Source organism: Alosa pseudoharengus, unplaced genomic scaffold (genome assembly GCF_046254945.1).
Source record: "Alosa pseudoharengus isolate Yale_2024_CS ecotype anadromous, Long Island Sound unplaced genomic scaffold, YU_APseudo_1.1 YU_APseudo_1.1_scf_14, whole genome shotgun sequence".
In the NCBI taxonomy this organism is placed as follows: Eukaryota; Metazoa; Chordata; class Actinopteri; order Clupeiformes; family Clupeidae; genus Alosa; species Alosa pseudoharengus.
In genome coordinates this window covers 5,769,125-5,792,315 of record NW_027468609.1, presented here as the reverse complement: position 1 = coordinate 5,792,315, position 23,191 = coordinate 5,769,125, and the positions used below count along the sequence as shown (strand labels likewise).

Genomic DNA, 23,191 nt, shown 5'->3' with positions numbered 1-23,191 from the left:
CACAACAATCTATAAAATAGCATGGGCCGTAATTAGGCTTATTCGATCATTATCTGAAATTATATACATGATAATATATATATATATATATATATATATATATATATATATATATATATATATATATATATATATATATATATATGTGTGTGTGTGTGTGTGTGTGTGTGTGTAATTAACTATATGCTATACTTTATAATTTATATAATAACACTGGCGCATCAACCTCCATTTCATCATAAAATTGGTCCCGACCTAGTCCCGACCCTACCCTACCAAGAAATAAAAAATGCACTGTTGTGTACTGTGTGACGCACTCTGGGCGTTGTTTCCACAGCGATCCCACCTCCTTATTGGAACAACCCACCTCCTTTACTGATAACCACCAATCAGAAGGTAACAACGGGAGCGAGCGGCGTTTTGTAAATCGTCCCTGGAGAGGCGGGGTTGTCTATTCAATTTTCATAGCTAAAGCGCGTTCGCAGGAGGAGTGGAGCGCGTGAGTGAGACCGAGCTCTGTGTGGTGGTGGAAGCGGCGGCGGTGTGTTAAGCTTCTCGTTCTATGCTGTGGGGGTGCACGACACACGTTTTTAGTCGCACTTCTCCAACCTAGAGTCAACTAACTTTTTTCTTCCTCAGGGGAGATTTGTAATTGAACGGAATATATTTTTGTGGAGTTCAACACTGCCAGAATCCGAAAATCATGTCGGCGTCGGCGGCGAAAGTCAGTAGAAAGGAGCAGAACTCAAACCATGACGGAGCGGACGAGACCTCCGGTAAGTAATGGCGGCCTCCTAAGCACCGCCATTTTCACTTGTTCTCTCCGTAGTCGGTAATGTTGCGAATGAGTTGGTCTTTGTATTGTCAGACACTGTACGCTTCGAAAGAAGTGTTGAGGGTCCTTCACAAGCGATGATCTTGTGCCGCAGCATTCGCTTCAGTGTAGTGCGAATGTGTTTGCGAAACAACAGACCAGGTTCGGGGAGGCCATGTTTCCCTTGCATAGAATTCATTGTGCCACGCATGTGACTTCAAGGAACACCTGGCTGTATTTGTCTTATATGCTCGAATTCTGGGTAGATATGTATACAGCCCCAGTTTGGAAAAAAAAAATATTCGTTCAATGCATATATATACTTTTGGTAATTGTATATTTTGCTTTGGTGTGACTCATAAGGCCCTGTGCTTGCTAGCATAGTTAGCTAACGTTACGCTGCCACTTATTGTGTCCCGCCATCCTATCTTAGCGGGTTAGCTGCATGTGCCCCTTGTTGAACTGTTTTTGCATTCTACATGACATTGACTGACAAGTTTGCTGACGGTGATTTTGTTGCGCTTTACTTTGGCTGTTTCATATCGGTCTTTAAATACTCCGAACGCAGCTACGTAGTTTCCCGACCAAGGAAGGCAAGCTAGCTAGAGAACGTCAAGTTACTAGCCAGCTAGGCTGGATTCAGGATTTCCAGCGTGCGGCCTTCCTCATTCAAACCACGCGGCCTTGTGTAGCAGCAGGAAGCAGCATCAGAACGGCTTGAGTGGCTACTTCGGTCGAGACTTCTTGAATGCTCTTAGCTAGTATGTTGACCTGTAGGGTACCAGTGTGTCCGTAGCTACTGTTGGTGAGAATTGATGAGCAATGTAACGTGGAAGGATTCATAAACCGTTTGGACTTGCCTTGGTCGTTATCTGTAACATTAACGTTATGCGGTAACATTGTAGAGTTGACCCATAAAATGTTTGACAACGTATACTATTGATCTAGCAATATGAGAATTTTCTATCGTTCCGCGAAATAATCTTGATATTCTTTGTGTCTCCTTTGCAAAATAATGCAACGTTAGTAAATTAACTTTGTAACGTTACATAACAAGCTGACAAACTACATGCCTATTTCTATGTTCTACATATTCATGTTGTGTTCGTTGCCAATGCTTCAAATGTCGAAGTTATTTAATTATGTCTCATTATTGTCTCTTTCTAGAAAAAGAGCAACAGGAAGCAATCGAACACATCGATGAAGTACAGAATGAAATTGACAGGTATGGTAGTATTTCATTTGACATTTACCCAGGTTTTTTTTTTGGCTAGTGCTTGTTTTCTGACATGTTTTCCCTCCTGTACAGATTGAATGAACAGGCAAGTGAGGAAATTTTAAAAGTAGAGCAGAAGTACAATAAGCTACGCCAGCCATTCTTCCAGAAGAGGTCAGAACTCATAGCCAAAATCCCCAACTTCTGGGTCACGACGTTCGTCAACCATCCACAAGGTGAGTTGATACTTATGTCTGAATTGTTGGAATGAGTTGAAATACAGTGACATTCAAGCTGAAGTTAAGTTGAGTTAATTTCAATGATGTATTAGATTAAAACATCTTATAATTAAATTTTAGACCGATAATGTCTTTAACTAGACAGAAAATGACCATAATGATTCATCTGTCAATATTGGTGAGACATACATGTGTTTGAGCTGTGAAATGTTTTTTTAGTAATTGTTTTTATTTGTGATTTTTAGTCTCAGCTCTGCTTGGTGAGGAAGACGAGGAGGCACTTCACTACCTCACCAGGGTGGAGGTCACTGAGTTTGAGGACATCAAATCAGGTTACAGAATAGACTTTGTAAGTGTTCTAAGTTTGACACACAGAGACATTTACTTGAATAACAAGTGATCATAGATGTACTTACTTGATTTTGTCTTGTTGTTGCAGTACTTTGATGAAAACTCTTACTTTGAAAATAAAATCCTGTCGAAAGAGTTCCATTTGAATGAAAGCGGTGATCCATCCTCAAAATCCACTGAAATTAAATGGAAAGCTGGAAAGGTAACTACTACTTTAAAAACCCATGCGCTTGTGTAGAAGTAAGGCATTACTCTTGTCATTCTTGAGAATTTGAGATTGATAACTGTCTTCATTCTCATAGGATTTGACGAAACGTACTGGCCAAACACAGAATAAAGCGGGTAAAAAGAGGCAACACGAGGAGCCTGAGAGCTTCTTCACATGGTTCACCGATCACTCAGACGCAGGGGCAGACGAACTCGGTGAGGTCATCAAGGATGACATCTGGCCCAACCCTTTACAGTACTACCTGGTAAGACCAGCACAATCAACTGACAAAGTAATGTGCGGTAACTAAGTAAGGGATAATGTATAGAACGCCGGTCATTATTGGGAAAATAAGTCCCGACAGGGCGAACCGGACCCCGACGTGCAGCGGAGGGGTCTTGTTCTGCCCTGAAGGGACTTATTTTCCCAATAATGACCGGCGTTCTATACATTATCCCGCTTATTACACGACTACTTACCAAAACGAAATAATAAACTTCCCACGATATGACTTTAGCCTACATAGCCTAGCCTATTTACCGTTCATCGTGGCATTTGCTGAGAAACATAGTTCGCAACAACAGACGTTGAACTTAAATCAAACATTCTTTAGAACACAGCTGATCAACCGTCTGCTTGCGTAGTGATATGAAATACCTGAAATAGAAGCACAAACTCCGTTGCCATTGACAGCGGTAATTATGTTTGCAGCGGTAATTACATGAAAATATTTTACCGTAGAACTTTGGGAAAGCCCATTCAAGTCAATGGAGCATTCTACTTGCCTTGTGAAGAGCCGTGTAATAATGTGTGGTAACTAATAACAAAGAAATGCAACTTAACAAGAAATAAACTTTCACTGTAATGTTATTGCTATGGATACATTTTGTTTGGTAAATGTGATGGAAACTGTTTAGGGTCATGGTTGACCCTTGCTTTATGCCACAGATTTAAGTTCTTTTTGCTGCTCATAGGTCCCAGACATGGAGGATGAAGAGGGTGAAGGAGAGGAAGACGATGAGGATGAAGACGAAGAGGGCCTGGAAGACATTGATGAGGAAGGAGATGAAGATGAGGGAGAGGAGGATGAAGAGGAGGATGATGGAGAAGATGGAGAGGTTTGTTTTTTGGGGCTCAGGTGTTGAAATGGGTCATTGGGCCAACCACTTGTGCCAGTTATTGGTTGAGCAAAAATTAAAACGGCAGCTCTGCATTATTTTCCTAATGTTATTAGCTGTGTTAAAGGCTGGTGTTTAACAGCTTCTTCTCTTTGTTACAGGATGATGGGGAAGATGATTAAAGTATCGGGGACCTATTCCAATTACCTTCGTACCTGTTGTTTTTCCTTTGACCTGTTCATCCTTCAACCATTGGGAGCAAAAGAGCTTTTTGTTTTGTTTCGTTTTCTCTTTTTGTTTTATTTTTTATGATTTTGTGCTCCGTGTTTTATTCTACTGAAGCCTCTCCTGTCCTTACCATGTCTAATAAGTTAATTCCCTGGACATGCCTGCATTGGAAAACTGGTGGCAGTCTTGTTGCTGAAGCCTCTTGCATCCTTTTCAATTACCACACACATCTCCAAAGACAATAAGAAATGTTAACCATCTGCACGTCATCTTACGTAGAGTAATGAAGTAAAATAGCAGTTTATCTATAAGTCTACAAGTACATTTTTCTGTGAATGGTTGTGAGTTGAATAACGATAAGCCATGGTGCAGTGATGACCTAATCATAGATAAAGTAGCCACATTTTGTTTCCCTTTATTTTTTATTTTCAATTTTGTCTCTTCAGTGCAGAGGTAAGCCCCATGAGTTGACACTGTTTTTCCTATGTGTTTTGGACAAATGGGAAGCACCAGCTTGTTGTCACCTCTTGTAAATTTTTTGGGGTCAATATCAGGGTACAACAGTCATTGTGGACAGTTAACAAGGGTTGGGTGGGGCAAGTGGGCATTTGACACATCAACATTTGGGTTTATGTTGATTGAAGTTTCATTGTAATGTTTTACAGACACCCATGAGGTTTGAAATTTACATTTTTAATAAAAACAAAACACAAAAAAAGTTCCTCTTGTAATTTTGAGCTTGGCTGATTAAAGGATTATTATTTAAGTGAGAAAATAAAGAGCCTGTAGAATATGAAAAGGTCTCTTACCTGTGGTGTTTTTCTCCACCTTTCTCTACAAGATCTACTGTAATAGTGAACCTGCAGAATGTTCACTGGTAAAGACTGCTCTTGAAACAGTTGTGGGTGTGTTGGGTATCTGCATTTCCATCTCACAATAGTATGCAAATGATATATCTCTTTTTTTTTCAGTTTACGTTAGGAAACTACAGTCTACACAGCAACTTATAACATAATTTCAAACCAGTTAAATAGAGGCAAAAAGATTTTTCGAATGATGTAATCGTTAGCTCGACTCACGTTAAACAGGGCAGTTTGCAGCTAGACTTCCATTCCCTTTCATCCTTCCATATTTGCATTGTAGCCAGTTTGTTATGATTGTTATGAAACGTACAGCCACACTGAGAAAAAAAAAAAACACATCTATGTAATATGCCTGCTTTTTCTAAGTTTGTGATGGACATCTGAGTGACCACTACACCTGTAGAGCGGTGCTGGAAATGCGCTCGCTCGACCTGCCAAAGGACCCCAAGGTGACATGCAGACCTCCCATTGGTCCATCGGTTTCCTAGGGAATAATAAAGCGGAAGTTTTGGTCAGGAGCACAGCAGCCGATCAGCCAAACACGCTACATCAACACACATTCTCTTGTTTCCAGTGGAAGAGATTTAAGTTATTTGTGTTAGCATTTTGTCAGTTTTGCAAAGCTAAAGATGGGGCATCATTGTGAGTACACCAAAGCCAGATGTGATATTTGGTTTAACGTTATTCCCAGATAGCAATGTGAGCTAAAGTTAGCAAAATTTTGCTCAGCCAAACTGCTTCGCCCTGGGATCAGTTTCTATCATAACCGGGTGGGGGGAGTGTTTTGTTGTCATTGAGTCGGTTAGTTAGGAAGCTAATTAATATTTTAAGGTGAAATTAGGTATAATGTTTACGGACGAAACTTTGGATTCGGTTGGCACCGAATCATCATGGAGAAGATCACTTCAGTCTGTGCAGGAGTCGGTAAGTAACGGACGTTGATTAGCGTGATTAGCTAACAGAGCTATCCATGTAGCTAATTCAAGAGACGCTCTGAACACTTTGAAGGCTTAGAGTTAGTTTACTGGTGTGTTCTAATCAATCTGTTGCAGAGGAGCTGTCAAACATTACCACTGCACACCGCAGAGGCTGAGGTACAGGCGCTACATGTTACGAATAATGGCACACAGACCGATGCACAGGACTGCTTTGCTGAATACCACGAGACGAGCGGTGACCACCCTGGCTTAAAGGAATTCTTGGATGGAATCGAGGAAATGGTCATCAAAGAGCTGATAAAGAATTCGAGGAGCCATGCTTTCGATGGGTTTGAAGTAAATTGGGTTGATCACAAAGAAACGGTGAGGACAGTGTTCTGGACATTCCCAGGCTGTCAGACCAATTACACGCGTATCTTGCATTTGTGGTCTTACCATCATTGTGTTATTAGGTAGCCTGTATTCATCGACTTCAACATCCAGACGCCCAGTCAAGAGGGCTCCAAGTCACCAGTTTGTCTTGGAGTTGCACAGGATCGGTCATTGCTTGTGCCTTTGGCCGGTAATACCTTGGACAACTCACTCCCTATCACTATTGCATTTTGCTTGTTTTGATACCTTAGATCTCACCGTTATTTGTATAATTTCAGAGTGGATGATGGTGACTGGAACACAGAAAGATGCTTTGTGTGCACCTGGAACTTGGATCGAAGAGGCTTAAACCCCAAGCGGCCTGACTTGACCATAGATGTGGCCAGTGCTGTCATGTGCTTGTCCTTCCATCCCCAGCGTCCTTCTCTGATAGCAGGTAAGGACCCTTATCTGTGGGAATAAAAGCATTTCTTCCTATTGTTCGCCTACTGTCCTCACAGCCCTGCACGTGTCTGCAGGTGGGCTGTACAGTGGAGAGGTTGTGGTGTGGGACACAAGCCGCACACAAGACCCCATCCTGGCCCAGACTGGCATGTCTGCAGATACTCACAGGGAGCCAGTGTATCAGGTATTGCTCTTCACCAGCATCTACATCATCCACAGAGCAAGTACAACACCGCTGTGTGATTTGGCTGTTACACCTCCTGTTCCCATGGTGATGGCTGATAACCCAGGACCTTCAGCCCTGTCAATACAGCCATGTCAACTTTACATTTACAGTTACATGCAACTCATTCTGTATTTATTCATATAGATAGATAGATAGATAGATAGATAGATACTTTATTGATCCCCAGGGGAAATTCAAGATAACATATTGCTGCTTTGGGCTTTTGTAGGTGCACTGGGTTCCTGGCTCCCGCAGAGGGGAGCTGGATGTGCTGAGTGCAGGCTCAGGAGGCCGAGTCCTGCAGTGGCGAGCGGACGGTGTAGAGGGCAGGCTGGTGCTGGCCTCTGGATATGCGCTGGTTCGACAGCAGGTGCCCATGATCAATACACTGAGCAAGGTAGGAGTTATGACCAACACCCAAAGCTGCATTTCGTTTACTGTGACAACTTGTGACACAATGTTTTTGAAATTATAGCCATAGTTTTGACCGTATGCAGTTAATCTCCCACTTGGTCATGGATATTACATTTAAGTGTAACTCAGTTTGAGAAAATGGACAAAGTATGCAGTGTCACTCTGCAGTTTGGGTCACCTGGTCTCAAACTCAACCTCTGCTCCTCTGTAGGCAAGAGGTGGCAGCAGCATAGGGGTCACAGCCCTCGCCCTCTCTCCTTGGGACCTGGACTCCTTCCTGGTGGGCTCCGAAGGGGGTCTGGTCCTCAAATGCGCCTTCTCCAGTCAGACAGTGTCTGCAGCACTCCCTGATGGCGAGAGTGTGACACTGCGGGCTCCTGCCCAGTTCTGTTTCTCGCCCAGCAGTGGCCCTGTCCACTCCCTGCACTGCTCACCATTTCACAGGTGACTACCTCCATCAGCTTCCTCCATCAGCTGTAATCTTCTTGGATGTCATAACATATATCATTATTGTCTCATATGTTTGGGTACAACTTTCCCCCATTCTATGTGAGGGGCCCATAAGACACATAATCTCTTCAGATATCTCAAAGCATGTATTCTGCTGCTACTTTAGAGTGTGAATAATGAGACATTCAAGTTCAATATTCTTTTTACACATCCTTAGTTATTCTGAGCCGCCAGTATTTTGAGCTGGTCTTTGAGTAACTGATGTTTCCTAGGCTCACCGTATTAGCCCTAATTTTGAATGTATGAAGTAAATTCATCTCATGAGTAAACTGACTGAGCTCGTCTCTCTCTCTCTGTGTCTGTCTGGGCCTTAGGAACCTGTTTGTGAGCGGAGGGACAGATGGCCTGGCCCACCTCCACAGTCTGCTCCAGGCTGAGCCCCTGCTGGCTCTGCGGGTGTGTGACTCATCATACGTGTTTGCAGTGCGCTGGTCTCCAACACGCCCACTTGTTTTCGCAGCAGCCACAGGACAAGGTGGGAGGCATTGTATGATATTGAGTGTGATTCAACGCTAATGCAGCAGTGAATGCATGTGCCTTGGCGATATCTCGCTAGTCTTGTTTGGATGAAATGTGGGGAAACCCACAGTCTGCATTTGAAATCTGGTAGATTCTCTGCAAGCTGAAAAATAGTGAAAAATAATGCAGAGGAAACACATATGCGAAAGGAAAGATGCTCTCCACTCAGTTTTTTTGTCAGCTAAATCTCTGCTCATTTAAATACCTCCAGCTCCGTTTGAGCGGCAGTCTGATTTCCATCCATCTAAATTCCATTTAATCAGCCTTAATGAGAGCCAATTTGCTGTTAAATATGATTGATGCTCAGTTGATAGCTCCAAACCAAACCTAATGCAATGGTCTCAGTCCAGTGATCACAGATCATCTATGGAGGGATGCAGGCCATTTCCTCAGAGAAACATACACCAACATTTCTAATACACTTGGATACAAAGTGTGGGTCAAGAATCGTCATTGTAATATTTTTTCTTTCTCCATAATATAGAAAGTATCTTTTGGTTTCGACAGGTTTGGTACAGATTTTTGACCTGGGTCAGCGGTCACTGAGAGCTGCTACCACGATTGACCAGGAGAATGGTGGCAAACCTGTGTACTGTCTAGAGTTCAACCCACGGCAGACCCACCTTCTAGCAGCAGGAAACGGAGATGGCACCATCAACATCTGGCAGCTCAGTGGCAACCTGACAGAGCAGGGGCCCAGAGAGACAGCCCAGCTGGAGCAGCTAGCCAATGAGGTGGCAGACTGAGCTGGGGAACCCCAAGAACCAGCGCTGTTATTTACATCCATCAAGAACACTAAGGGCTACTGCCTGTTGACACAGGAGGATGGACACTGAGGTGTCCTATTGTGTTCTTATCTGGTCAGCGTTCCTACTCTTAACACTCACACGCCCTTTTGTCCACCCCTAAACTATTCCAGGTGTAAAACGATTAGGCCTAGTTTAACACTATTGTTAACTCATTATCGGGAATGCTGGCTTTCTCTTTTTTCCCTGGAAGCAGTTGCAACACTTGATGTAGTGGCCAGACTTGTAGGCCTTCGTGACCTTAAGTATAATGTCTTATGATTTTTTTATATATATATATATATATATATATATATATATATATATATAAATAAATAAATAAATAAATGTATGTATTTAAAAAGAAACAAATCTGGAATCTGTTTTTTACAAGGAAATAAAAGGTACGCCGTACAACTTTACCAGTTCTAACCAGTAGCGTTTATTAATGCACACTGCAGTCTTACAGGTGATGTTACAGCATACCAGCTCTCTATAGTTTGTTAAAATCAAGCAAAGCACTTTAACAGCTAAAAACAACCACAAGGAAAATGCAGACAGATCCACTACACTATTGTTGTCAGTGAAGCACAAAGAGTGTGAGAGATAAATAGTTTAAGATAAGCTAGATACAGATACTGAGTACTATAGAGAACTCTAGTGTTGGAATCATGCAGTTCAGCTTTGTATCGATTGGTGCGCGTGGTGCCATAAACACATCCCGATTGGTCACTGGCAGGCAGGGGGGCGGGGAGATCAATTGACGAAAAGCGAGCGAGTGAATTCCACGAAGTCGAAGGCGGACGGCAGTTCTCGGCCCTTGCTGTCCAGGTAAGGCTTCATGTGGGAAATGCAGTAATCTGCCTGTTCCTTGGTCAGGTTCTGTAAGGTTAGAGGGACAGTTTTAGTTTCACAAGCAAAACGATCACATGTCCGGCAAATATTGCGAAATGCAGGCATGAGGGTTGTCGTGGGTACCTGGTAGAGTTCTTCCTTGGTGACGAAAGGTTTGTTTTCTGCGCTGAGAGCACGGAAGGCGCTTTCGATCTCTTCGCTGGACTTGACGTTCTCCGTCTCGCGACTGATCATGAAGGCCATGTACTCCTGCAAGGACACGTTGCCATCCCTGCAAACACACAGATACACTCTCGTATTAAACTGATCATGAAGGCCATGTACTCCTGCAAGGACACGTTGCCGTCCCTGCAAACACACACATACACTCTCGTATTAAACTGATCATGAAGGCCATGTACTCCTGCAAGGACACGTTGCCATCCCTGTAAAACACACACATACACCCTTGAAACCCTTAAACTTTGAATTGAGTTCAGTCAGTTATGAGGTGTGTGGAATGCCCACCTGTTGGGATCCACGGTGTCCAAGATGGATTCAAACTCCGGATCCGGTTCTCCTTCTTCCACCATGGGAAGGTCGTAACCGAGGGAACGTAAGCACGACTTGAACTCTTGGTGGTTCAGACGGCCGGACTTCTCCTTGTCGAAGTGCCTGAGGGGGTAAAACAAATAAGGCTCAGATGAGTAACAGTGCCTAGTCTATAAAATAAAATCACTGAGCTGTGCTTGAAACCACATAAACAAGTTTTTAGAGCAGGTGACTCACTTGAACATCATACTGAACTCCTTCAGAGCTTCTTCTGTTACACCGGTTGTGTTTCTGGAAGAGGAGGGAAAAGCAAACAAAATTCAGCCAAACAGGATGGCACCTCCACACAGAGTGAATCACTCAGCTTACTGGCATTATTTGTATGGTGTGTGTGTGTGTGTGTGTGTGCGCGTGTGCGCGTGTGCGTGTGTATGTGTGTGCGCGTGTGTATGTGTGCGTTTCCCAGGGGCGCTGACCTGGCCTGAATCTGCTGTTCCAGGTTGTGCTGCATCCTCATGCCCAGCTGGTCCAGTTGGTCCCACTGCTGCGCTAGCCCCACCGTGCTGTGCTCCGTGTACTTGTTGTCCAGGATGAGCGCCTCCTCCATGGCCGCCCCCAGGTCCTCGATCTTCTTCAGCTGGCTGCGCATGGCCCGGATCTCCTGGTGCTTACGCTGCAGGGGCGCAGGGACACACAGGGGTCAACTCCACACACAGACACAACGTCAACAATCAACAGCATGCTTACACTTTCATTTACCCCCAAAAAGCGGTCATCATGTCCATACACATTATCCATACACAATACAGCAAAAATGTACATATCACTAGATAATGTGTTTTATAGCTGATCCTATCAGGGAAGCCCACTCCAAACACAATCCTAACACACTACACTTCACTAAACCAACCAACGGAACCCTAAATGAAAACCTAATTGAACTGAAAACTTCGCTTTGACATAAGAGTAACAATCCCAGGTTCATGAATGGTTATTGAGGACTTGTGAACACTGATTCTAGCTGACTGATAATAAGTGTTAGTGTGTTACCGGTAGTTAGTGTGAAAACAACTGAATGATCAAGGGCTCTTCCTCACCTTTGTAGCCTCCAGCTGTGACTCCAGAGTTCCGGATTCTTCCACCATGCAGGACCTGTTCATACAGAGCACGATGAGGGATGGCAAAGGTACAAACCCACCCACACACAGTCACACACACTAGAGCTTTCAGACAGCATGCCACATCAATCACACTCCTACTCATTTCACTCAAACACACTCATGGACACACTACAATTACATCATCTTGCAGATCAACCTCAACAGATTCTACTAAAGCTTTCTGCAGTGGGATAATGCATCCTGTGAACAGCCAATAAAAGCATCTCTTCTTTAAGGGAAATAAATATAATAAACTTGAATTTTTATTATTGTAAGCATAGTCCACTTATGTGATAATTTATTTTCTTTTTTTTCCCCCTCAACATTTAAATGTTTAAGAATGTAAGCAAGTTCTTGAGCTGGTGACCGAACTTACCCAAGTTTCGTTTCTGAATGGGACCTGACATGATAAAACTATGTATCCCAGAATGCACCTAGAAGCTGCCACTCAGCCCATGCCAAAGAAAGCCATTTCATAATCATGGTATACCTTACCATGCGAGGTTAGGACCTCTACTCACAGGGCTAGAAACTGCTGGGTTTGGTTTCACTTTGTTAATTATTCATTTCCATAGGTGTAATTATGTGGATAGTGAGACAAAATGAAGTTGAATGGATTTTGTTTTTGTAATGGTGAACTTGGAAACCCATTCTTTCCAAACAATGTGGGAGAAACAAGACAAAAACAAACAAAACAAATGATGGTCCAAATTCAGATCTGTATGTATGAACAGTTCCCACATGTTTTGCAGTTTCCATCCCTGAAACTGGTGCATGAAAATTACGATGAGAAAAAAGAAATTGTGAACTGTACACTCGTTTGAAAAAAGTGCTTAATGTAGCCAGGCCTTTTTTTTTTTTTTTTTTTGGATTAAGCAGCTTGAAATCAAGAGCCTCATCTCAGGTTTCACGTAGCCACATTGCAGTGAAGGTTAGTAAAAGGAAACTGCACACGCCAGAGCCCAAATGGTGGGTTTAGACTCGCGTGCATGAAGACACAACCCAAACGGGTGAGGTGGGGTAAGGAGGACGAATCCAAGAAAAAATGGAGAGGAAAACCTTCCAGAGAGATCATCATCAACCTCGTACTGATAGACACGAATAACCCGTCGATAGGCTATGCTATTCAGAGAAGGGAGGAGGGGGGGGGGGGAGGAAGGGATGGAGAGTGTATTAAAAAGAAATATATAAAAAAAGTACTTTAAAGAAATGTGTAACACTAAAATAAAGAGGAACAAAAAGTATACAAATAAGAGATGTACATTCACATAGAAGGTTGGAACCTGGAGTAACAGATCTAGCTGGTTTGGCTTGTGTGCTAGTCTCCTGCACCTACCGTTCTATGCACTGCCCATGTAAATTATGGACAAACCTGCCTCAGGCAAAGTTCCACTCTTTCCAGGTACCTTTCTTTAGGCAGCACCTGGCCTCCGTTGACGTGGTTTTTCATACACCAGAAGCACTTCCTCATTCACACCATGTACACACTCACACAAACATTTTCACCAATCATACATGACAAAAACACAACACTGACAACACAGCAAATGGAGAGGAATAAATATGATATTAACCCATCCAGAAGGTATGTCCTGATAAGAAAAGTGATCCCAAGCATCGAGGAAGCAGCGCGAGAGAGAGAGAGAGAGAGCAGGAAGGGCGGATGGGGGGCAAAGGGAAGAAAGAGATAGATAGAGGGGGGAGAAAAAAAGAGAAAAAAACATTGGTTAAAACACAGAGCAGTGCCATCTCTGCCACTGCTCTACCTCACTGGGAGGCACATGAGGAGAGACACACACACACACACACACACACACACACACACACACACACACACACACACACACACACACACACACACACACACACACACACACACACACACACACACACACACACACACACACACACACACACACACACACACACACACACACACACACGAGGTGTGTCCGCGTGAAGCTTAACTCACGCGACTTAAGTGGAGCAGTGACACATACACTTAAAGCACCCCAAATAGACACATAGACAACATGGCACTAACACATGCACTGACTTCACACGTCAACTTTACACATGGATGACTGAAGACAAAAGCCACTGTGCTGAAATGTAAGAAATCTACCAGTGTTTAGGTCATCAAAGCCCCACAGTGTATGATAACATGCATCAGAAGTGTGTACCAGAACATGCACGGAGAATAAGACCCCAAGATATAGCCCATCAAAACACTGTGCTCCTGACATTCCATGAGTTGCATGCAAGTCATTTCTGAATAAGGGTCTGATGTAATGGTCACACACACACACACACACTATGGTAGAGCACAAACACACGCAAAACAAAAAAAACTGCGTTGTGAGGACCCACCCACCCACACACACACACACACACACACACACCTGGTCTCCTGTAGCCACTGGTGGAAGGCGTTGGCGTGCTGGGCAAACTCCTGCCGCAGCTTATCGTTCTCCTCCTGGCGCCTCTGCTCCTTCTGCAGCTCCAGCTCACGCTCCTGCGGGGTTTAGTGAGAAAGGTCATTTCCAACATTCAAAGGTAACCACTCAGAAGTGCTGACAGAGCAAAAGCTTTAAGATAAACATCCACATTAATCAACATTAGCCTGCATCAGAATGGGAATTTCTCAATGCTAGACATGGAAACAAGAACTCCACAAGATACTGTAGGTCATGTTTCATCACTAGTAAAGGCTCAAAATCACTTGGTGCCAACAAATCCCTAATTCCAAACATCAACAGCTACACTGGACTCCAGGGAACATGCGTTACCTTGATGATCTTCTGCAGGTTCCTCCAGGTCTCGTCCAAGGCCTCCATGGTAAACCAAGTGTAGGGGTTGGATACCACCTGGTAGCTCTTGATCTGTCGGTCCAGCTCGGCCAGCTGGTTGAAGTCGGCCTCGGCCGAGCTGAGGGAGGCGCGGAAGGCGTCGTGGGCGTCGCGTAGCGCCCGGATCTCCTCCAGAGAGTTGCAGCGCACCGGGTCAGTCAGATCCTCCTCAGCGTTCTCAAACCAGGAGTTGAAAGCAGACGCCTTCTTGGCAAAGGTCAAGAACAGGTCCTCAACCTGCATGTGGACAAGGCAGTGATATTGTAGAGGGGTGAGATTCCCAGATTAAATGAAATCTTAGGGCTACAGTATTGCTAATATATTTCTAGACAATAAATCGAGACAAAAACACAGTTAAAATTTTATCAGTTTTTGTCCAAATATCTATTAAAGACTATTTGAACTTGGCATCTGTTGTTCTGTGACCTTTCTGAAGTGCTCCTGGGCTTCCAGAAGCTTCTTCTTGCGGGAGTCCGAGTTGGACAGCAGCTGGTTCCAGCGCTTCATGAGCGTGGCGTGGCGGGCCTCGATGGCGCGCGACTGTACGTGTTTGGCAGCCAGCAGCTGGTCTTTGAGGGCGGTGATGTTGGCGATGCCCTCCTGCTGGAAGGCCTGCAGGCCGGCATCAAAGGTCTCCTGCAGAGGCAGCCCAGCCCAGCCCAGCGCAGGACCATGGAGGAGAGTGGACAGAGAGAGAGAAATGGGTCAGAAGGGTTTTTGGGGCTTTGCAGACATGCAAGTAAACTGCCTTTTTCATGCGTCAGTGTTAAACTATATATAATTATATATATACAGTGACAAATTATATACTTAAAGATCACATTGTTATTCAAAACCGACTTTGGGTTGGACTTCCGTATTGCACTGTATTACATGTCTGGTATGGTTCAGAATGTTATGTATGTACTGTATGCATGTCATGTATGCATGTAATTATTATAATTGCATGTTATGTATCGTACCTGCTTAGTGAGCAGTGTCTGCACTGAGGACAAGTCACGACCATAATCATCAGTCTTCAGGCTGTTCTCCTTCTCACCTGAAGACACACACACACACACACACACACACACACACACACACACACGTCAGAATAACAATACCCAGATCTTTGCTTTGCTTTGCACTAATCCTAATCAAATACTACTGGGTCTTCTCAACTAAGGTTGATGGCTGAGAAATGTTCAATCCATTATCTTCTATCCTTGTAATATATTCAGGAAATTGAGTTGTTAACACCTCACTATTCTCTTGCATTCCCACTCACCGATCCAGGACTCCACCACGTCGGCCTTCCAGTTGAACTGCAGGAAGGCAGAGTTCTCGTCCAGCTTGGCCTTCCTTTGGGCGGCAGCTCTCTCCAGCTCGGACACCTTCCCCTTCAGGGCCTTCATCTTAGCCGTGATGTTATCCACATGGTGGTTGTTCTACAGAAGAGGAAAAAAACAAGTTCTCAAGTCCCTGACGTCACAAAATACACCGACATATAACAAACTACAGATAAAAGCCACAAATGTTTAGCAGTGGCACATGGACATATGTATTTGGATTGAGTGACTTGACACACACTTACCTTCTTGATGAGTTCATCTCCATTGGCACATACATCATTCACTCTATCTCTATGCACAGTAAAATCAGTCTCAAACGCTTCATGCTTCTTCAACAAGCCCTGTGGAGACAGACAAAATCCACATGACCACCCATCTCCTACAGTGTCACATAGGAATGGCTGCACCAGTCAAGATGATTTCAGATATCATAAGGAGCTCCACTCACCTGCACAGCAGCCAGGGTATCCCCATAGTCTTCACTTCCAACCAGGTTCAGTTTCTCATTAATCCACGCTTCCTCTTCCTCCACATTCGCCACAAACTGCTGGTACTCCAGCGACTCCTCCAGCCTCTGCCCACTGCACACACAAAACAGAAAAACGTTAGTGTCAACATCTGAGTATATGAAGATACACTCCTCTACTTTGCAGAGAGGAGGCAGATTTCTGTGCTGTTAAGAGTGTGTAGCTGTTACAGAGCTTTAAAAGCAAGTGACAATATCTGTGCAAGTTGTTATATAGAATTATCCATTGTAAAATTAGAAATGCAGGCACAGAGCCTGAGAACTTTTAAGCCCTGCGGTCAGCATGGGGTCTTACCGGGCAGCAGCCAAGTCCTTCAGCTCCTTCCAGTGCTCCACAAACTGGGCCAACCTCTGCTGGATCTCCTCCTGGCCGATGGTGTTGTCATCCGACAGCTTCTTGCCAGTGTCCAGCACAGACTGTTCATAAAAAAAAAGACCAGTCATTTAGCACAGTCCATCACAGCTGGTGGTATAGATTACACACTGAAGATTACACCTGGGCGTTCACCTGAATGGCAGGCTCGTGGGCCCCCAGCTCAGCCTCCAGCCTCTTATGTTTCTTCCGCAGATTCTGCACTCCTGTCAAATCACGTCCATAGTCCTCCGAACTCACTAACAATTTCTTTTCTCTGAAAGTGGCAAGTGGAAAACAAAGATGTCAGTTTCACACTTCAAACACTTCAGTGTGGTTTTCAATTGCAGTACTGTAGCCAGGACACTAGGGGGCAGCCTTACTTGATCCATGACTCCTCATCGTCCAGGTCCCTAAAGAACTGGTGCAGGCGGTGCGACTCGTTGAGCTTGGCGCGGCGCCCTGCGGCCATGCTCTTGATCTTGCCAAAGCGGCCATTGACGGCGTCACGCTTGTCCTTGACCTGTGTGGTGTCGAAGGCTTGGCTGGACATCAGGCCGTCAGCCTGGCCATTCAGATCCTTCAGACGGTCCTGAGGACACACAAGCAGAGAGCACGCTCAGCACACTCAATGCAGATACATGCACAAGGAGACCGTAGAATCAATGCAATTCTGAATTGGACCAGGCGTCCTTCTTCAATGTGATTATGCTTATATTGACTCTTAGGGAGGATTCAGCACCCAGCTGAGATTACACTAAGGTGTTGAGCGTGTTGGTCCAGTTATTAATTCATATCAATGCACCAATCAGATAGTGGTTGATGGAAATCCTGGTTACCTCATGAGCAGAAATGTCAGCCTCCAGCAGCTGGTGCTTCTTCAGCAGGTTGTTGACGGAGGCCAGGTCTTTGCCGTAATCCTCAGAAGCCAGAAGAGCCTCCACCTAAGAGGAGAAAACCGTTATTAAAAACACTGCAACTGCAACACCATCAGATAGCATCTCAGTCCTAAATCTTCACAGTTTATTCTCCGTTTAAAAGCAAATCTGTAATGTATTGGGTTATTTAATGGTGGTGGTAGCCATGCGTACCTCCGACAGCCAGAAGTCGAAGTCCTTGATGCCGGTGTTGAAGTTCTGCTGCTTGTTGGCCTCCTTCAGCTTCTGGCTCTTCTCAGCAGACTTGTTCACCAGGAACTGCCACTGCTCGTCCAGGGCATTGAGACGGGCCTGATGAGGTAACACACACACACACAATTCAGAGTTTAGATCACAGCCATTCACTGTATCATTACCACAAAAAAACACACACTCGTTCTTTAACTTACCTTGACGGCATCCTCACTGCCAGCACAGGCTCCTCTCTGGATGAGAGTGTTGCCGGTGTCGATCACGCCGCGGATGCGGTCGGCGTTAGCGTGAAGCTCAGCCTCGAAGGCCTGGTGCTTCTGGTGCTTGCTCTGTTGGTGGCGAGGGAGGGGCGCAGGGGACAAAAAAAACATCAGTCAGCGTCACAGAAGGGGCTCACGAGAGTGGAGAGAGTGATGGAGTTGTGCCGTTTTCCCTTTTTGAGTTGAGTTGGTTCAGATTGTGTACCTGAGCAACCGCTATGTGTGTTGCTAGTTCAGATTGTGTGGAGTCAGTAAGAGTTTAGTTTTGATCAAACTTCCATAAGAATGTGTCTATTAAAGAGTGTCTGAAGCACCATGGCACCCAGTTAAGGTGAGGTGAACACAAACAGTGACATTGAGACACCACTTAAAAACGACAGATAATGTGTCCTACGTCTACAGACAGGACAACTGCGGTGACAAGACAAGACACTGATATACAAATGAAGTGAAGAGAACGTCATCCAGGACATATGAGCATCTCTGGAGCTCCTACGGAAGCGGATATGTTTTGTCTTGTGCTCGTTCCACATGCTGGGATAGGGCGGGGAATGGGAAGGAGAGAGCGAGAGGAGAGGATCATAGCACTCGGCTAAAAAGCGTTCACGCAAAAACAAAACCTATTTCTATACACACATACATACACACTTCACACTGCTGCAAAAGCGGTTTGGGCTCCCAAGTTGGGAGCTTTATTGCCGGTCCTATTGCAGGTCGCTTTGGAAAAACATAAAAAGCAAAGCTAAAGTCTCCTCCTCTCCTTCCACTGTTTGAACTTCAAGTTTCACCGACCAGATACAGATATATTATTGAATTTAAAGAGACGTCTATGACCAAGTGATCCATGTCAGTGCCTTCCAGGCCTTTGGTAACTGGTCATTAGAGCACCCAGTGTGGAACGAGCTTCTAAACAAAACAACCAGCTTCAGACAAAAGAAAATGGGAAGCCACGCCCAGCAATTACAGTCACATCATAATGATGGATAAAAAGACAAAATGGTTGAACTCAAAACATTAAGGACAAAAAAAAAAGATGATGGTATGTTGACAACAAAAATTACAAGATGGAACAACTGAATTAAGAAACCAAAACAAAAAGAAGCCACAACACGCGTGGGTGCGATGGACACAGTAGACAGATGGTACTGGACTACGTGTCTACAACATACGACAGACAGGACACAGACGCAGTACAGACAACACGAGGAGGCCCTAGTGGTTAGTCAGCTCGGGACACTACTCCAACTTACCAGCAGCTTGGACAGCTAAAAACAGACAATAAAAACAAAGAGAGGTTCAGAGTCATTGCCAGTGGTCAGTTGGGAAACGGTTGGCATGGGGAGCTTGCATATAGGGGCTGGGTATTCACAGGTCATTATTTACAAGAGGGACTGGGTATGGAATCTTTATTATTTACTATTAATAGTAATTAATACTAATAATATTATTATTATTTAAGGGACAGGGGATCAAGGTTTTATTACTGACAAGGGAGCTCAGGACTGGAGCAGGATTAACTTCACAGACACAAACTTGCATCTAACAAAACAACATGTAAAACTGATTAAGATGGTTGTTTTTCCCTCCTAACCAACAACCACTCATTCCAAATACACATTACAAGAAACTGATGCAAGATTTACAAAATAAGTAAAAACAAACAAACAAACAAACCAACCAACCAAACATCAGGAAGAGCTAAAGAGCACAAGTGGCTCGCCCAGAGGAGAGGAGCTGAACAGTACCTGGATGTTGGTGGGGTCTTTGTAGGACTCGTCAGAAGCGGTTTGCAGCTTCTCGCTGATCCAGGCCTCAATCTCGTCAACGTCACGGCTGAACTGCTGCAGCGTCTGGGACTCGCCCAGCTTGGAGCGCTTCTCGATCATCTGGGCCTTCAGGCGGCGCCATCTACAGGCCAAAGATAAACATGACCGGTGAACAATATGATGCCAGTACAGGCACCGGGGAACTTTAAGCACACATCATTTTAAGGACTTTTGAAGTGGTTGAGGAACAGTTGCTCTGACCTGTCCAACACCTCATTACGACGGTCGGTGATTTCAGGCTTGGCGTAGTGGTCAGCTCCAATCAGCTGGTCAGCGAAAGACTGGAGGGCAGCAATCTTTTCCTCCTACAGAGCAGAAGTGGGAGTCAAACTCATTAACACCGGGCCTACTAGAAGGCTTTACACACCATTACATCTTGAGAATGAGCGTGTCTGGTAAGGTAGTCCATGTGACCGACCTGGACATTGATGGCCTTGTCGAAGTCCTCGTGCTTCTTGATGAGGGCCTCCACGCTGTCCAGGGAGTCTCCCTTGTCGTCGCTGGCAAGGAAGGCCTCACGGGCCGCCATCCAGTTCTCGGCCTGCTCACAGTCCCTGTTGAACAACTACAGAGAGAAAGAACGCTTTTCAGTCCACTTCAGTGAATTAACCACCAATCATCTGATTAGTGAAGTGACTATGGGCCTTGTCAGTCAGGGGCGCGTTTCCCAAAACCATAGCTGCTAACTAAGTTAGCAACTTCGTTGGTTGCAATGCAATTTCCCATTGCCAACCAACTAAGTTGCTAACAGGTTAGCAACTATGGTTTTGGGAAACGCACCACAGATCATTGAACAGCCACCGTTGACACATGACCATCCTAAGTACATGGTTAAAACAACAGACAGACCTTTAACGATTTTAAAATCTTTGAGTTGCTACAAGTAATTTAACCCAAAGCACTTTACGAAGGGAGAACCTCACTAACCACCACCAATGTGTAGCACCAACCATTGCATTTGTTCATAACTAAGTCATTTGTTCATAACGGAGTTCTCATTTCAAACGGAGCTTAATGTGATGTCCTGAGTGTCCTGGCTGTGGCGGCCTCACCTGCAGCTCCAGGCACTGGTCCAGCATCATCCTGCGCTGCACCCAGGCCTTCTCCAGGTCGGCCCGCTCACGGTCCAGCGCCTCCAGCTTCTGTTGGATCTCAGGGCTCGCATAGTGGCCACGGGCCAGCAGCTGCTGCCCAAACTGCTCAAAGGCCTGGAAGGTGCCCGCGCGGGCGTCGATCTCAGTGCGGTGCTCCTGAGAGAGAGAGAGAGAAAGAGAGAAGAGAGAAGAGAGAAGAGAGAAAGAGAGAGGGGGGGGGGGGGGGAGAGAGAGTTCCAGAAGACAATGAGAGCCCAGCAATGAACTGAAGAGTAACACAAACTATGTAGAGCTCTTGTAGAACTTCAGTGAGTCCAGCGATCTACTGAAACTGTACAACACAAGTCAGAACTGATGTGACTCTGGCAGAGCTCATTGTAGCTCTGAGTGAGGAGTGTGGTCAGGTCAGGTCAGCTACCTGGTGTCTCTCCAGCAGGGCCTCGGCTCCGGTCACGTCCTTGGCCAGCTCGTCTGAGGACACCAGCCCCCTGATGCCGTTGATCCAGGACATCAGGTCTCTGTGTGCAGAATAATCAATACCATCACATGTCTGACCTTTTTAAAAATCTACCACTGACTATTCTTCACATTTTTGAAATTACCTCCTGTTTTTTCTGCCTTTCAGGGGAATCATGTAACAAGTGGTGCAAGAGTCATCGTAATGATAGCATTGAAGCGTCCATCCACACGGCCCTCACCTGAAGTCACTGAGGAAGCGCTGCAGGTCGTGGGAGTTGCCCAGCTTGTCCTTGCGTTGGTCAGCGCGTCCTACCAGACTACTCCAGGCCGTGTTCAGCTCCGTGCACTTCTCCTTGATGTCGTCCACCGCCTCTGGGTGCGACTGGATCAGACGCTCGGCGGTCTCGCCCAGAGAGTTCACCTGGTGGAGGAGAATATGTACAGTCAACAGAACACTCACAGCCAGCGGTTATACATATACATATACACACACTGTATTGAGAAATGGGAATAAAGTGTCATAATGCATTGACATTAATGCATTATGACGGTGTGTGTGTGTGTGCGCGTACCTTGTCTCCCAGGGCAGCCAGGTCCCTCTCGAAGCCCTCATGTTTGCGCTGCAGGGCCTGTACGCTAGCCAGGTCGTGGCCGTAGTTATCGGTGTTCAGAGCCTGGTTCTTCTCCTCGATCCACTCCTTAGTCTCATCAGCATCCCTACATACCACACACAGCACATGATCCATCAGTCTCCCTGTGTCTGCACCTCTCATCAGTGGCATGGCATCACTGAACGGTAGGCTATAATGCTATAAAATATCCGATGCATTGAACATACATTTATGTATATGTCCTAACTATGTGATCATGTCCTTCTGTGTGTGTGTGTGTGTGTGTGTGTGTCCGGTGTGTGTGTGTCCGGTGTGTGTACGTACGTGTGTGTGTGTGTGTGTGTGTGTCTGTGCACTTCTCTCACCTGTGGAACCTCTGCACCTCGTGAGCACTGCCCAGCATGTTACTCCTCTCCTCGGCCAGCTGCTGCAGAGCCCTCCAGCGGTTATTCAGCTCCTACAACACACACACACACCACACACACACCATTAACTTCCAACTCTCTCGCGAACTCACACACATTCACAGGCAGGGAAACAGATGCCCAGCTGCAGAGAGAAAGAGGCCTGCTACCCTTAAGACTAGTGTCATTAATATTAATGTCATATGCCATTGTCTCTAAAAATATATGTTTTTATTTACGGTATTAATGCATTTGAAATGTTATTATCTACGAATTAACTGTAATCTGTTTTAATCTAGTGTATAAAGTCAGACTGCCCAGCAAAAGGTAGACTGACAAAGTTTGCATAAACACAATTATTTTATACCTTCAAATGACTATTCTGTAATAATGTCGTTATTTTATCTATTTATAACAGTATGTCTGAAAGCTTGCCATTTTATTAAAGATGGCATAAAACAAAGATGGTTGACATTCAGGCAGGGCGGTACCATGGAGGAGATTAGGGAGGCGATGCACAAGCACGAACACACACAAAATGGAGGATGGACAATGAGG

General features: G+C 45.0%; 3 protein-coding genes across 12 annotated transcripts in view; 2 read left to right on the top strand and 1 right to left on the bottom strand.

Annotated features, from left to right (window-relative positions):
- Positions 1–497: 497 nt before the first annotated feature.
- setb (SET nuclear proto-oncogene b) lies at positions 498–4,973 on the top strand. Its single transcript, XM_076283590.1, has 8 exons — positions 498–776; positions 1,982–2,039; positions 2,124–2,266; positions 2,515–2,618; positions 2,709–2,822; positions 2,923–3,093; positions 3,803–3,946; positions 4,108–4,973. The coding sequence occupies exons 1-8, from the start codon at positions 704–706 to the stop codon at positions 4,126–4,128; spliced, it is 828 nt and encodes a 275-aa protein (XP_076139705.1). The 5' UTR covers positions 498–703; the 3' UTR covers positions 4,129–4,973.
- Positions 4,974–5,550: 577 nt separating this feature from the next.
- On the top strand, positions 5,551–9,498 carry dync2i2 (dynein 2 intermediate chain 2). Its single transcript, XM_076283162.1, has 9 exons — positions 5,551–5,961; positions 6,090–6,338; positions 6,428–6,537; positions 6,626–6,783; positions 6,866–6,975; positions 7,247–7,414; positions 7,643–7,875; positions 8,256–8,416; positions 8,968–9,498. Exons 1-9 carry the CDS (start codon positions 5,884–5,886, stop codon positions 9,204–9,206), a joined length of 1,506 nt encoding a protein of 501 aa, XP_076139277.1. The 5' UTR covers positions 5,551–5,883; the 3' UTR covers positions 9,207–9,498.
- Positions 9,499–9,663: 165 nt separating this feature from the next.
- sptan1 (spectrin alpha, non-erythrocytic 1) overlaps positions 9,664–23,191 on the bottom strand; it is a 37,073-nt gene continuing 23,545 nt past the window's right edge. For 4 of the 10 annotated variants that reach the window (XM_076283579.1, XM_076283582.1, XM_076283581.1 and 1 more), the window contains 30 exons: positions 22,595–22,686; positions 22,191–22,335; positions 21,858–22,039; positions 21,578–21,677; positions 21,118–21,315; positions 20,484–20,630; positions 20,267–20,370; positions 19,985–20,147; positions 19,490–19,504; positions 18,177–18,308; positions 17,941–18,078; positions 17,689–17,793; positions 17,233–17,441; positions 17,006–17,126; positions 16,793–16,914; positions 16,420–16,552; positions 16,214–16,312; positions 15,908–16,067; positions 15,603–15,679; positions 15,067–15,276; positions 14,581–14,877; positions 14,194–14,306; positions 13,366–13,383; positions 12,851–12,913; positions 11,729–11,783; positions 11,108–11,304; positions 10,869–10,922; positions 10,608–10,754; positions 10,224–10,371; positions 9,664–10,127 (listed from right to left, as the gene is read on the bottom strand). In XM_076283579.1, the coding sequence (XP_076139694.1) occupies positions 10,002–10,127; positions 10,224–10,371; positions 10,608–10,754; positions 10,869–10,922; positions 11,108–11,304; positions 11,729–11,783; positions 12,851–12,913; positions 13,366–13,383; positions 14,194–14,306; positions 14,581–14,877; positions 15,067–15,276; positions 15,603–15,679; positions 15,908–16,067; positions 16,214–16,312; positions 16,420–16,552; positions 16,793–16,914; positions 17,006–17,126; positions 17,233–17,441; positions 17,689–17,793; positions 17,941–18,078; positions 18,177–18,308; positions 19,490–19,504; positions 19,985–20,147; positions 20,267–20,370; positions 20,484–20,630; positions 21,118–21,315; positions 21,578–21,677; positions 21,858–22,039; positions 22,191–22,335; positions 22,595–22,686 (3,870 nt within the window). In that variant the 3' untranslated portion in view covers positions 9,664–10,001. The other 6 variants (XM_076283583.1, XM_076283580.1, XM_076283589.1 and 3 more) reach the window with 6 other exon arrangements.

Bases quoted from the DNA above. Each gene is read 5' to 3' on its own strand.
- setb (XM_076283590.1), top strand. From the start codon at position 704: ATGTCGGCGTCGGCGGCGAAAGTCAGTAGAAAGGAGCAGAACTCAAAC. The intron at 2,619-2,708 runs GTAAGTGTTCTA...TTGTTGTTGCAG, and splicing joins CAGGTTACAGAATAGACTTT to TACTTTGATGAAAACTCTTA. The intron at 3,094-3,802 runs GTAAGACCAGCA...TGCTGCTCATAG, and splicing joins ACCCTTTACAGTACTACCTG to GTCCCAGACATGGAGGATGA.
- dync2i2 (XM_076283162.1), top strand. From the start codon at position 5,884: ATGTTTACGGACGAAACTTTGGATTCGGTTGGCACCGAATCATCATGG. The intron at 7,415-7,642 runs GTAGGAGTTATG...GCTCCTCTGTAG, and splicing joins TGATCAATACACTGAGCAAG to GCAAGAGGTGGCAGCAGCAT. The intron at 7,876-8,255 runs GTGACTACCTCC...TCTGGGCCTTAG, and splicing joins CACTGCTCACCATTTCACAG to GAACCTGTTTGTGAGCGGAG.